General features: G+C 55.1%; 1 protein-coding gene across 1 annotated transcript in view; it reads right to left on the bottom strand.

Annotated features, from left to right (window-relative positions):
• Positions 1-1,135: 1,135 nt before the first annotated feature.
• The window catches only part of SPIRE2 (spire type actin nucleation factor 2), a 38,914-nt gene continuing 25,202 nt past the window's right edge, over positions 1,136-14,847 (bottom strand). The window contains exons 6-15 of the mRNA XM_017513977.2: positions 13,761-13,847; positions 13,366-13,489; positions 12,498-12,667; positions 11,613-11,802; positions 9,964-10,076; positions 7,701-7,835; positions 7,452-7,519; positions 4,719-4,746; positions 3,426-3,541; positions 1,136-3,060 (exon numbers count right to left, since the gene is read on the bottom strand). Of these exons, the coding sequence (XP_017369466.1) occupies positions 2,838-3,060; positions 3,426-3,541; positions 4,719-4,746; positions 7,452-7,519; positions 7,701-7,835; positions 9,964-10,076; positions 11,613-11,802; positions 12,498-12,667; positions 13,366-13,489; positions 13,761-13,847 (1,254 nt within the window). The 3' untranslated portion in view covers positions 1,136-2,837. The remainder of the gene's footprint in view (positions 3,061-3,425; positions 3,542-4,718; positions 4,747-7,451; positions 7,520-7,700; positions 7,836-9,963; positions 10,077-11,612; positions 11,803-12,497; positions 12,668-13,365; positions 13,490-13,760; positions 13,848-14,847) is intronic.

The raw sequence follows: 14,847 nt of genomic DNA, 5'->3' as shown, positions 1-14,847 counted from the left end.
AAACGAAGTGGAGGAGGCCGAGACGGGGCTCGGTTCCGTGGGCGGACCCCGGCTTCCTGTGCGTGGGGCTGGGGACCTTGGGCCCGGCGGGCACGGAGAAGGCGGGTGCCGCCGCCTCCTGCCCCACCCGCTGCGGCCCCTGGGCCCGCCCCTCCCGGCGCGGGCTAGGATTGTGTGTTCCGAGGTGAGGCTTGCTCCGTCGCCCAGGCTGCAGCGCACTGGCGCAGTCTCGGCTCGCGGCAACCTCCAACTCCCAGGCTCAAGCAGCTCTCCTGCCTCAGCGTCCCAAGTAGCTGGGACTACAGGCACCTGCCGCCATGCCAGGCTAATTTTTGTACTTTTAGTACAGATGGGGTTTCAGCATGTTGGCCAGGCTGGCCTCCAACTCCTGACCTTCGCTGATCCACCTGCCCCGACCTCCAGAAGTACTGGGGTTACAGGCGTGAGCCACTGTGGCTGCCCTGGGCTAGCGTTTTAACGGGGGCTTTCATTTCCAAGTGTTTCTGCGTGGATTACCATCCAGTCTTCCCATGATAGGGAGTGTAAGCCCCTGTGGAACCAGGAGATCCACAGTTGTCCTTACTGAGTGCCGCACATTAGCTTTCTTATTGCTGGCTATGTGACCAGGGGAAATTCCTGACCCTCTGTGCCTGCTATTTTTTATTTTTTTGAGACGGAGTCGCACTCTGTCACTCAAGCTGGAGTGCAGTGGCACAATCTCGGCTCACTGCAACCTCCGCCTCCTGGGTTCAAGCAATTCTCCGGCCTCAGCCCCTGAGTAGCTGGGATTACAGGCATGCGCCACCACACCTAGCTAATTTTTGTATTTTTAGTAGAGACGGGGTTTCACCATGTTGGTCGGGCTGGTCTCGAGCTCGTGACATCGTGATCCGCCCGCCTCGGCCTCCCAAAGTGCTAGGATTATAGGCGTGAGCCACCGTGCATGGCGGTTTTCTTAGTCTTAAACAGGAATAAAAATACAGGGCCAGCAGGAGGCAGAGGTTGCTGTGAGCAGAGATCACGCCATTGCATTCCAGCCTGGTCAACAAGACCAAAACTGTCTGGAAAAAAAAAAAAAAAATGCACACACACACACAAAAAGAATCCTGTCTCAAAAAAAAAACACGCACAGCCAAAGCTGGCTTATTTTATTGGGGGCTCTAACTATGTGTGTGGATTTCCTGGGCCCCAGCTGATAGGAGGTTTCTCCCACAGGCCCATCTGTTACAAGTCAGGTCCCTTCCCAACCTCCAGGCCCCATGGCCGGCATTACAGCCTAGGGTCAAAGTTCCTGGGTGAGCTATGTATTTTTGGCCAAATTATTTCACCTCATTGAGCCTCAGTTTCCTCATGTGTAAGGTGAAATGAGAGCAGAACGTCACAGAGGAACGGGGCAGGGTGCTGTACCAGGCTGAGCCAGGCACAGGTGGGCAGACAGCACTGGGCACAGGGCCTGTCTAGAGCCTCAGTCACACCTCCAGCCCCTGTGATTCCTCTCCCTGGAGAATAAGAATAGGGATCTGGGAAGTGAAACTAAACTGTCCCCCAGGCCAGCAGGTGTGGCCAGGGGAGCTGATGGGATGTGGTCTGTGCTGTCTGCCTGCACCCCTGACCAAGGTGGCCAGGACCATGAAGCTGGTAGAGCCAGCCAGCGCTGCAGGGACAGAGCAGGCCTGGGACCCTCGCCGGGTGGGCATGCAACTGTGCTAAGCCAGGGAGGCCTTTCCTGGTCCTGGAGGGCAGATGGCCCCTCAAGCCGAGCTTCAGCCTTGGGAGAATATGCCCACTGCCATGCTGGGCAAACCCTCAGTGCACATCCCAGACAGAAGGTGTGAGACTTCCTTTATTAGGCCAAGAGTGGCCATGTACACAGATTGACAGAGCTGCTCCTCCCTGGACTGGGACCTCCAGCATCTTCAGTAGCCTCTGAGCCTGAGGCGAGTGACGACAGCACCAGAATGTGGTAGGGCAAAGGGGCGGGACAGCTGGGGTGTGGACCCCAGGCAAAGGGTAGGGAGAAGCTTGGCATGGACTTTTTTTTTTGAGACAGTTTCACCCAGGCTGGAGTGTAGTGGTGTGATCTTGGCTCACTGCAACCTCCGCCTTCGAAGTTCAAGTGATTCTTCTGTCTCAGCTTCCCAACTAGCTAGGACTATAGGCGTGCACCACCACGCCCAGCTAATTTTTGTATTTTTAGCAGAGGCAAGGTTTCATCATGTTGGCCAGGCTGCTCTTGAACTTCTGACCTCAGGCGCTCTTCCCTCCACGGCCTCCCAAAGTGCTGGGATTACAGGTGTGAGCCACCACGCCTGGCCAGACCTTTCAGAGGCGGGGGGTGCCTCCCAGGAGAACCCCGCTCACTCAGACACTTCCCAGGTGCTGCCCAAGTCTCCACAAAGGGAGAGCAGAGGCGAGCAGGGCACTCTGGTCCAGCTGGGAGCTGAGATACCCAACCCCCACCTAGACATCCACGGGGGAGGGGAAGCTGCTGTCCTCATTACTGGGGACAGAGAAGAGAATGGGAACATGGGATGCAGTCTGCCAGGATCTAGAACCCTCTGCTCTCTCTCCTCAGTGAGAAAACCCACTCCCTGTTCCCCACTTCCTCCCCGGCAAGGAATCCTGAGAAGAAACAGCCTCCCGGAGGGAGGGTTCTGAAGTGTGCCTGAACCCAAATGAGCTCTGGGGCCAGGAAACGATGTCTATAAATATATAGGCCAGGTGTATATATTATAAATCTATCTATATATGTATATATGTACATGCACAGCTCAGCGCGTCCTAGCCTGGAACAGGGCCTGCCTGGTGCCTCCTGGAGGCCTGGCCTGCTGGTGCTGTCACTTGAAGTCAAGAGTCCTGGTGTTAGGGATGTAGAGGGACTGGGTCTGGCGGCTGCGTCGTGGCGTGGTGTTGAGGACGTCCACGCTCTTACGGCTGGAGCGCACCACATCGGCCACAAAGCCACTGCACTCACTGCAGACGTCCTTGAGGACACAGCCGTGGGAGTAGATGTGGGGGAACGCCTCTTCCACACTCTGCCACTGTGGTCCTTGCAGAGATCTAGGGAGCAGGAGAGGGCAGTCAGGGAAAGCAGCCAGCCAGGGTGCAAGACCCCACCCCATCCCTGACTGCATCCCAGGGCTCCTCCTGGCTGCCTTTCACCCTAGGCCTCCCCTTGGCCCTCAGGCACCCATGGGGTTGTATGTAACTGACACAGCCAGCAGTGTTCCTCTCAGCACTGCTCCCTGACCACCTACTACTCAGCCTCCCAGAGACCTCCAAAATAATGTATCTCTGCCTTGGAGTTCTATTCCTTGGGGTGTCCTAGCAAATGGCGACAAAGCCAGCCCCCTCCACCCCAGCTCCCAGGTTACTGTTAATGCCCGACCACCACGGTGACATCAGCAGCAAGGCAAAGAACGCACTGGAAGACGTCTCTTCTCTGGACTGGCGTGGTTTTGGCAGCCGACACCCTCTGAGGACTCTCAAAGCCCAGTGTGTAGACAGGGATGTGTGCAAACTTCTTAGAAGGCATCTTCATCTGCAGCAGAGGGAGGAGGTATGGACCAGGCACCCCCACAGGGACATTCAGGTCACACTCAGTACTAGAGAACCCTGTGGGACCTGCGTGGCAGCCAGCACCACCTAGAGAATTTCCGCAATTGCTACGCTCTCCGATGTCTCTGTGCCATTTGTCTGAAGACCCACGTGTGACTCCTGCTGGCTGCACACACCCATTCACGTTCTCTGCTCATCTGGGCAGGGCCTTCTTAGAGGGCAAAAACTGGACTTTTTTATACCATATGGGACCTACACCATGCCCTACACATAATCAACATTTAACACGGATGCAGTGGAAGTTTTCCCATTGCCAAGTGCCAAGATATGGAGTAAGGGTTTTAAAATAGTGGTGGGAAAAGTACCCCCGAAGCAGAGTCTTGCTTCTGAACTGAGGCATGAATAGAAACTTTTTTTTTTTTTTTTTTTTAAGACAAGATCTTGCTCTGCTGCCCAGGCTGGAGTGCAGAGGCACCATAGCTCACTGTAGCCTTGAACTTCTGGGCTCAAGAGATCCTCCTACCCTGGCCTCCCAAAGTGCTGGAACTGCAGGCATGAGCCACCTTGCCTGGCTGGTGACGTACTTGTACGTATGTATGTATTTATGAGACGGAGTTTCAGTATGTCACCCAGGCTGGAGTGCAGTGGTGTCATCATAGCTCTCCCGGGTTCAAGTGATTCTCGTACCTCAGCCTCCTGAGTAGCTGGGATTACAGGTGTGTTCTACCAGGAGAAGATAATTTTTTTGTATTTTTAATAGAGATGGGGGTTCACCATGTTGGCCAGGCTGATCTCAAGTGGTCTGCCAGCCCTGGCCTCCCAAAGTGCTGGGACAACAGCTATAAGCACACAGGCTGCTGCAGTAAGGAACCCCGCCTAAAACACTCAAAAAGTTACAGAATGTCAGAAGATGGGACTTTGAGACGGGAAGTGAAGGGTCTTTTTGGCACCAGGCTACTAACATGGAATGTTTACAAACAAAAACCTGTAAGGGTTTTTAAAAACTGCACACTGTCTTGGAAAGTCTAAGGATGGATTCTGCCTGAACGGAAATGGATGAGGTGCCTGGTGAGGGCAGAATCATCCGGCAGATGGAATCAAAGACAGTGGGGCCCCTCACCCACCTTGCTGAGACCCCAGAGATCCCACATACTCCTCACCTTTATGCTACAGGAAGTGCAGACAGCTCTGGAAGGGAACAGAGGAAATGCATCGTCAGCCGGGAGGAAGCCCACAAAGAAACAGCTGAGAAACAGTCGCATGCCAGCCTCCACGCACCCCGGTTCAAACCATCCTTGCCTTCTGCTTGATCCCTGGTTACTTCAGTACTTTCATTTTACCAAAATCCTGCTTTTCTTTGCACTTAGGTATCCACCCAAAATACATGTGGTCCTCAGCATTCTCTCAGGAAGGTCTGCACCTGGAGTTTTCTACTGCCAAGTGGCAGGATATAGAGTAAAGTTTAAAAATACTGGTGGTAAAAGTCCCTCTTAAGCAGACTCTTGTTTCTGAACTGAGGTATGACGGGTGACATTCTTTTGGAATATTTAAAAACAAAATCCTACAAAGGTCTTTAAAAACTGCACAGTCTTGCAAAGACATCTAAGATGTCTTCTTTTTTTTTTTTTTTTTTTGGGCGGAGTTTCGCTCTTTTTTTCCCGGCTGTGGTGCAATGGCGCGATCTCGGCTCACCGCAACCTCCGCCTCCTGGGTTCAGGCAATTCTCCTGCCTCAGCCTCCTGAGTAGCTGGGATTACAGGCACGCGCCACCATGCCCAGCTAATTTTTTGTATTTTTAGTAGAGACGGGGTTTCACCGTGTTGACCAGGATGGTCTCGATCTCTTGACCTCGTGATCCACCCGCCTCGGCCTCCCAAAGTGCTGGGATTACAGGCGTGAGCCACCGCGCCCGGCCTAAGATGCCTTCTAAACAGACATGTAGACAGTGGCGTGTAACTGACACTACCCACCATGTAAGCCAGAGGGGCCTCAATTGAGATGCTCTATTTTAAACAATCATTTTTTTAAAATTCCCGTATCTGATTTCAAAAGTAAATCCCTTCTCATAAAAATTCAAACATGAAAGAATTCACAATTTAGACACCCCATCCTCAGAAATCACCCATGCTAGTAACAGTTTCTACTCTCCAGGCTTTTCCAAGCATATAGCAACAAAAATATTTTACAGATAAAATTAGGTGATTTTTCTTTTTCCAGGCAGGGTGTCACTCTGTCACCCAGGCAGGAGTGCAGTGACACCATCACAGCTCACTGCAGCCTCGACCTCATGGGCTCAAGTGATCCTCCCACCTCAGCCTCCCGAAGTGCTGGGATTACAGGCATGAGCTACCACACTCAGCCTTACTTTTTTAGTCAATCTGGGAAACTCTGCCTTTTACTCCGGTTGTTTAGATCATTTACAGTTAATGTGATGTTCATTACAGCTGTGTTTACGTTAGTCATCTTGCTGTTCATTTTCTTTTTGACTCATGTGTTCTTTCCCTTCTTTTTCTACCATTTTTTGGACTAATTACTTTTTATGGTTCCTTCTTACCTCTTGTTGGCTTATTAGCTGTAACTGTTTTAGGACTTATGGTATATATCTTTAACTTACCACAGTCCTACCTTTAAGTAATACATGACTTGGTACAGCATGTCTAATATTCCGAACCCTGTAACACTGTACTTCCAATTTTCCCCTCTCCCCGGCCTTAATGCTAACTGTTGTTACCAACACTACTTAGACATGTGGTACAAAGCGCACAATACATATGCATAGGTGTGAGCCTAAAAAGGGGTTAAAAAAAAGAAAAAGAGGCAAAGCCCACAGCACACTGTCACTGATTTTTGTCTTGGTTTTTATGTGACTGACAATCTTTGGTTAGATGCGACAGTTTATCCTGCTGAGTACTAGTTTTTGTTTTTGCTAATGCTTATTCTTGAGCTTTGTTCTGAGAATCAGTTCAGGTACTTATGAACAGTGTGATGCTTTAAGGTCTTGCTTTTACGATTCCTCGGTCAGGCCTGGAGCAGCAGTGGCTGCGGGCTACTTACTCCACCTGAGTGAGGCCAGGCCTTTGAGTGCACTCCAGGTAGTGCCCTGTGACTCATATTTCTGGCTATGGCTGGTGGAAACAGACGCTATTCCTGGCCCTGTGCATTGTTCCTTCAGATCTTTAGAACACGGAAAGGTAAATTTTTTCTGTGAAGAGCCAGAGAATAAACATTTTAGGTGTGGCTAAATGAGTAACAAATGGGCGTGGCTGTGTCCCAATAAAACTTTACTTACAAAACAGGCACAGGACCAGCTCTGGCCTGTGGCTATAGTTTGCCAACCTTTGCTTCAGGATAGTTGCCGGATAAAGAACTTCTAACACATGAAGCGTTGCACTTGGGTCTATTAAACAGGGTTTTTTAGGGTGCTGGAGAGAAATTAGCTAAGTAATTTCCTTCAGACAAGGGGCCCTTCTCTGAGGCCTTCTCTTCCAGCCCTCCCCTCTAATTCTGCACTGGGGACTCCAGCTGCTGTGGTCTCCCTGGATCCTCAGCTTTACCCCCTCCAGTGGGGAGTCCAGCAGCTCTGGCTCCTGACCTAGAAGCTCTCCAGGCGGTGACCGTGATACCCACAGGGCCGCCTGCTCTTTCCTTCTTGTTGCCTGATTGTTTTGTATCCTGCTTGTTCCTGGCCGTGGAAGTTGAACTGGGAGTTGCTTAGCTCTTTTAATTTAAATAAAATTTCAATGTAATTCCTCATCGATGCTAACCGTATCACATGGAACATGCTAGAACATTCCTGGAATCACAGGAAGTTCTGTGGGCAGCACTGCCCCAAAGGCTTCTCACCTCCTCCTTCCCTTGTGAATTGACAGCTCAGGTGTTCAGGGAAGGCTCACCTCTTACAAAAGAGACAGGTGGGCGGCCATGAGAACAGCGGGAACCTGGCCCGGCAGCAGCAGCAGATCTGTCAGGACAGACGTGGTTAGAGCCCCACTTTGTCCAAAGCGCCCTTGGGTCCGGCCCTGCCCCTGCTGCCCCTCAGGGTTCCCAATCAGATCGTGAGAAAACAGTCCTGGGATCCGGCCTGTCCATACCTGCCCCTCACCCCACAGGCAAGAGAGCAGTCCACATCCATGCAGCCTCACCTTCCCCTTCTTCAGACTGCTGAAGAGCTCCTTGTTCTGCAGAAACTTCTCCATCTCGGCCTTCACCAGCACACGGCGCACGTCCATCACCTCCTCCACGGTCAGGGCCAGGCTCTCCACGGGGTGGCTGAACTCCTGGGGCACAGGGCAAGGGGCTGTGCGCACTCGGCCTCAGGTATGAGTCTTCTCTGCAGCAGTCTCCCCCACCTTATTCGCCTTCTGTGAGGACCCTCATGCCTTCCTGGACTCAGCCTAAACAAGCCGGACAACTTTCTAAAACACTTGGGCATCCGCCATCCAGTCCTGGGAGCCGTGTACTGTCCCCGTTTCTTTGACGAGGCCCTGCTGCTACAGGCCAGGCCTCCCATAACCAGCAGGCCCTGCCAGCCAGGCCAGCCCTCACTGCCACGCTCCACACACTCCCCTCAGCCCGTCTGTTCAAGGTGCCGCTGCCTGCAGACACGCCACGGCTGACCCAAACCAATCAGAGTCCATCTCAAATCTTCCCTCCTTGAGTTCGTTTCCTCTCTTCCAGGAGGCCCAGGACCCTCCAACAGGCCGTCTCACTCCTGAGGCTCACCTTGCTCTGCCCATCTGCCTGGGCACCCTCCCGTGTCCTGACCACTGATTCCTGGGGCCACATTATGCCAACTTTGCCTCCCAGTGCTTAGCACAGAACTTGATACCTGATCTCTCTAAGCCTCCGTTCTCTGTGAAATCGGGCTGTATTTCAGCTCCATTGAGATGATACACCGAAAGCCCTCAGACACAATGCCATCAGCCATGATTGCCAAGGCAGGTGGGTACCACCTACGAAGATGCCACAGAGATGGAGATGGACCATGTTTTCTGTTTTGGATTTGCAGTGGGTTATCCTGTCTAGAGCTGTGAACACATGCCGGGATGCTTGCAATCGTCCCCACTCAACTGAGGCACCCAGGGCTTTAGGCTTTGGCCTGATGGCACTGCTTCCCTCTGAACAATTCCCTTCAAATGTCACAGATGCTACACTAACAACATCTGTGGCCAGGAGACCTCATGTCGGGTGCAGAGAACAGCAGCCTCTCCCCAGGTGAGGATGTTAGCCCAGCGCAGATGGAAGGCCACAGGTTCTGTGATGCTCCATACCCTCTTCAGAAAGCACGTCTGAGACCTCAGAGCTAAAAAGCCACTCATGTGACCTGCAGTCATCTTAACTGTGTCCTCTGATTCCTTGAGAAAGAAGTGGGTATTAACTCCCTTTCTCCCCTTGAGAAAAGGAGGCTGGGCTTAGACTCACCCCCAGTGAGCTGGGAAGATGGGCACTTCTGGACTTGGTCACTAACAGTGGCTTTCACTGTGCTCACTCTTGAACCGCTTGCTCTGGGGGACACCAGCTGCCATGCTGTGGGGTACCCAAGCACCCCCAGAGAGGCCTACACAGCAATGGACTCAGGCCTCCTGCTCATAGCTGGGTGAAGACCACACTTCAAGCGGCTCCTCCACCCCATCTGCACTTTAGTTGAGACTGCAGACCCCACCGCCATCCTCACTGCAGCCTCACAGAAGACCCTGAGCCACAGCCACACTGCTAAGACATTCCCAGATTCCCAAGCCTCAGACACTGTGTGAGATAATTCATGTTTGTCATTTTAAGATGCTGTACTGCGAGGTAACTTTTGATGCAGCACTGCGTGTAGGTGGAGGATAGTAAAGCATTGTAACATCTGTTCTCATCTGAGCCTCTCGATGAATCCTCCAACAATGACAGCAACCACACCGTTCCCATCCCTCCAACACCTGCACGCTGCCACCAAGGCCCGCGGGCCCGTTCTCTCATTTGATTAAATCACACACCAGAGGCAGGTCCAAGAGATGTGAGACCGAGGGCAGAGGGGCTGAGCAGCGCCGTGGCGGCCTCAGGCCAGAGTCAAGGTCTCCACGCAGCGAGCCCCCGTCACGCTGACCTGCGGGCCCAGGGCGTGTGGGTTTGCCGTCGGCCCTAACCCCACACCCAGCCCTGTTTGCAAGGTGGCTCCGGGTCTGCAGTGCAGTTCGGCTCCAGCAGGCGGCAGCAGAGACCACTGCTCCGGCACCTCCACCGCTGGTGCCCAGACGGCGTTTAGGCCACGCCCTCTGACCCCGCCCCCAGACAGGTGCTCAGACACGCCCCCCACAGACGGCCTCAGCGCTGAACACCTGGCTGGCGACCGGTTTCGCAGAGGGAAGGTGGGCCCAAAGGCCCCCCCAGGCCGCCCTGGACGACAATCGCATCCTCACTCACCAGCCACAGGTGTTTGGCATCGGGTGTCATGGAGGCCTCAGGTCTGTCCCCCGTGGAGCCCTGGTTGCCGAGTAGGGGGTGGCTGGCGTCACAGAGGTTGGCGGGATAGGTACCTGGGGGAGAGCAGAGGCCCCGTCAGCACAGCCTGGCAGGAGCCGGGGTACGGAGGGCAGTGCCAAGGGGCTGATGGAGATGTTGGGGGTTCCAGGGGGAACCAAGCAAAAGGCCAAGTGGAGAAGCAGCGGCACAATAGCCACGGGGCAGTTCCAGCACGTAGGATGCCAAGGAGGGCAGATCGCTTGAGCCCAGGAGCTTTGAGCCCACTCTTGGCAACGTAGGGCGACCCCCCCCACCCCGCTACAGAAAAATATAAAAGCCAGGCATCATGGAGCAGGCCGAAAGTGCTGGCTACTCAAGAGGCTGAGGCAGGAGAATTGCTTTAGCACAGGAGGTCAAGGCTGCAATGAGCACTAATGGTGCCTCTGCACCCTATCCTGGGAAGCCGAGCGAGACCCTGCCTCAAAAAGAAAAAAACACTGAGGAGTGTGGCTTCCACGTTGGGACCTTTGTTGGGGCCCATGCGGCACAGTGGACCCCGGAAGGGTCCCTGTGTCTGAGCTCTACAACGAGCCGGCGTGGGGAGTCCCATGGCACCAGTCAGGCGGACCGAAGGACCCTCCTCCCACAGCCCACACCACACTGCAGCTGGGGGTTGGCCTCCCTCCCTGCCACCAGCTCTAAGGCTGAGGCACAGCTCCAGGGTCGGGGGCTTGGGGCAAGTGCGAGGTTTTGAACTGACCTGGCCTGGACCTCTTAACACCGGGAAGGGAGCCATAACCACCTAACAGGATTGTCCCAAGACTCTGGCCTCGCAGGCAGACCAGGAAGCCTGGCCATGTCTGGTGGGATGTAGGGGGTAGGGGGACAAGAACCCTGAGTGGTGAGCGCTCTCTGCAAGGTTCAGCTCTCACGATGGTAGGACCAGCCCTGCATAGCCAGCAGGAATCATTCTGTGCTCAGCAGCGTGGAAAGCAGTCGAAGGAACCATGGCAGCACGGAGGCAGGGTCCAGGGCGTGTGTGGTGAGCCCACCCAGCTTCCTAGGGACATGCCCCTCCCTTCTCAGAGGACCGCAAGGAGCCATCATCTAGTCAGCTATGTTCCTATAGCCCAATATGTTAATAATAATTATGTCTAGGTAACAGAATCATGGGAATTCTTTTTAAATATTAAAAAATATTTTTACGGCCGGGCACGGTAGCTTACACTTGTAATCCCAGCACTTTGGGAGGCTGAGGCAGGTGGATCATGAGGTCAGGAGTTTGAGACCAGTCTGGCCAATATGGTAAAATCCCATCTCTACTAAAAATACAAAAAATTAGCCAGGCACGGTGGCACATGCCTGTAATCCCAGCTCCTTGGGAGGCTGAGGCAGAAGAATTGCTTGAACTCGGGAGGTGGAGGTTGCAGTGAGTTGAGATCACACCAGCCCGGGCACCTGAGGTGGTGCCCTCTTGCAGACATGAGTTCCCTGGGTCCCTGGGAGCTGCCTGCTCAGGAAGACGTGGGCTGAGGTGGAGGGATGGGTACCCTCAGGATGGATCAGGGGTGGGAGTGAAGGGGGGTGTGGGGGTGGGAGGCAATACTTGCCCTGGTCTTGGGAGCCAGGACTCAACGCACGTGCGCTGCCCGCTCGGGGCCGTGGGGGCTGCGTCCCTCCTTTGGGCTGTGTGGCCGGCTGCAGGCCAGAGGCCACCTCACTTCGCAGCTGGGCCAGGTCATGCTCTGAGAAGGAGCGGTCCCGCTTCAGCGTCACCTCCCCACACGGAGACTCTTCTTCCTGTGGACACAACAGATGCAGGCCTGCCCTGACAACACCCGCCAGTGCCTTCTGCCCGTGCCTGGACTGAGGCAAAGGACCCATGGGTGCCGCTGGGTCTGCTGCGATGTGGGGCGGTCTCCACCGACTTCCCAGCCTGCCCTTCTCTGGACAGTTCATGGCAAGCACCTTAATAACCAAGCCCTTCCCCAAGGCCTTCCAGAAAGTCCTAGAAAGGCACAGGTCTGGTGGCTAGTGTCAGATGGAGGCAGAGCTCTCTGGGGTGGTTCTCAACACAGCCAGCACCAGGCCTTCCTGGGAAGAGAGGACCACCCCTTTCGCAGGGCAGCCAGGGTGGGCAGGCAGCCTCCCTGGGACCAGCTTTTCATATCAACTACAGGGGTGCTCAGCTTCCTGGCCCTGAGACAACGGGGCACTTCCACTGCCAGCCCTCCATCGCTGTGGGAAGAGGCAGCCCAGGGACCCTCCCAGTCATCCTTGTCAGCAGCCCAAAGAGCAGGGTCCCCAAGCCCCACCTCCTCCTCCTGGGGCGGGAAGAGGCAGCGATGCCACAACAGGACATCAATTTCAAAGGAGGGCCCTGGGCAGGGGACACCACACTGGCTGCTGCCCCCCACTTGGCTGAGCCCTTCTTGCTTCCTCAGCCTCCACCCGCCATTCCTGGTCTCCTATCAGGAACCTCCACAGACTCTGACCTCAGACGTGTTCATCTCTTCCATCTCGGCCAAGGTGGGTGCCTTGAGCAGCACACGGGGCCTCAGGCGCTGGGCACTACCCCCAGCATCTGTGACCGACAGGTTGATGCAGGAGGTAGACTTGGAGTCTCCAGAGCAGGCGTTGAGGATGCAGGGCAGAGAGCCAAACCCTGCAGAGAAAGACTCCATCTCAAACAAATATACATATGTACATATTATTTTAATTTAATTTTTTTCTTTTCCTTTTTATTTTTTGTATAAAGACGGGGTTTCACCATGTTGGTCTGGCTGGTCTTGAACTCCCGACCTCAGGTGATCCGCCCCTGCCTTGGCCTCCAAAGTGCTTGGATTACAGGCGTGAACCACCACGCCCAGCCTAATTTAATTTTTTGAAATGGAGTCTCTCTCTGTTGCGCAGGCTGGAGTGCAGTGGCACGATCTTGGCTCACCGTAACTTCTGCCTCCCAGGTTCACGCAATTCTCCTGCCTCAGCCTCCCAGGTGGCTGGGATCACGGGCATGTACCACCACACCCAGCTAATTGTTTATATTTTTGGTATAGACGGTTTCACCATGTTGGCCAGGCTGGTCTCGAACTCCTGGCCTCAAATGATCCATCCACCTCAGCCTCCCAAAGTGCTGGGATTACAGGCATGAGCCACTTCGCCCGGCCAATTTTATTTTTTTAATCCCTAAGTATTCTGAGTTTCAAAAGCCTGTGTGCCTCAAAAATTAAGATGTTCTGTGTCTTCCATGTGTTCAGAAGCTTTTAGGAACAATGACACTTTCCAACGTGCAACCTGACCAGGGAATGAGGGGACCCCAGCCAGGGCATGGGGTCTTTCTCCTCCCGCTGTCCCCTGGCTCACCACGGGTGGCCCAGCCCTCGCCCTGCACTGGGCGCAGCCTCCGCTCCTGCTTGATCTCCTCCAGGATCTTCTCGTGCAGGGACCTCTGCTTCTGCGGCAACGGGCGCAGCCGCCTCTCGGAGACCTGGGTGGGGAAGCACGCCATGACGTGGGCCCACTCTGGAGTCGGAAGAGCCAGCCAGGCCCACCTGGAGGGCGTGGTGCAGCTCACATCGCCCCTTCCCAGAAGGAAGGCCCCGGGCCAGCCCACAGGCAAGAGGAAGCCAGCCTGCCTCACCCGTGAAGCAGATGTGCTGGGACACCTCCCGGGTTGGCCACAGGACAGCGCCAGGCCCCAGGCTGCCCCTGAGGAGGAAGAGGCCAGAAGACCCCAGGGAGGAGGCGCAGAGGGGCACCTGCTTCAGTGGAGGCCTTGAGCGGATGAAGTCCAGGATGAGCTCGTGAGCGTCCTTCTTCACCCGGGGTGGGATGTCCCCATCCACCTGCCAGGGAGGACGGCAGGCCTGAGACCCTGCAGAAGCCACTGCTAGTGCAGGGTGACAGGGAGGGGCTCACTCAGCCCAAGAAGAGCCTGGTCCTCACACCCGCCCACCCTTCCACATTCTGCTCCCGGGGACCCAGCCGCTTCTCCCATAAGTGCATGGTGGACCCATGCTCTGAGCGATCATGGCATTCAGGGTCTGAGGCCTCCCCACCCAGCTACCCCAGCCTCTAGGACCTGGGTCTCATCTGGAGGTGGAGGTGGGGTGGCACGAACCTCACAGGGGTGTCAGGAACCATGCCAGGTTGTCCTAAGGACTCCACGAGTTTTGTTAAGAAAAAATGTCCTGCAGCCTCAGTTCTCACGGCCCCTCCTACAGAGGTCATCCCTGGCACCCCAGAACCTTCCACGCTTCCTCTCCCTGCCTGGCCACTGTCCCTGATGTGATCTCCAGCTGTGTGAATTTGGGCCACATCTCCCTAATCCATATTCTATGACCCAGTACCCAGCACAGAGAGCAGGGACCCAGGGCTGCTGTCTGGGTGGACGGCCCAACAGCCAGGCTGCTCCTCTACACCCACCCCCAATTCACCATGACCCTACACACCAGGCCGCCCCTCCACACCCACCCCCAATTCACCATGACCCTACACACCAGGCCGCCCCTCCACACCCAGCTCACTATGACCTTACACACCAGGCCGCCCTTCCACACCCAGCCCCGATTCACCATGACCCTACACACCAGGCCGCCCCTCCACACCCAGCTCACCATGACCTTACACACCAGGCCGCCCCTCCACACCCACCCCCAATTCACCCTGACCCTACACACCAGGCCGCCCCTCTACACCCAGCTCACCATAACCCTACACACCAGGCCGCCCCTCCACACCCAGCTCACCATGACCCTACACACCAGGCCGCCCCTCTACACCCAGCTCACCATGACCCTACACACTAGGCCGCCCCTCCACACCCACCCCCAATTCACCATGACC

This window comes from Cebus imitator, unplaced genomic scaffold (genome assembly GCF_001604975.1).
Source record: "Cebus imitator isolate Cc_AM_T3 unplaced genomic scaffold, Cebus_imitator-1.0 Scaffold509, whole genome shotgun sequence".
Taxonomy (NCBI): domain Eukaryota; kingdom Metazoa; phylum Chordata; class Mammalia; order Primates; family Cebidae; genus Cebus; species Cebus imitator.
This window is presented reverse-complemented; position numbering and strand designations above follow the sequence as displayed.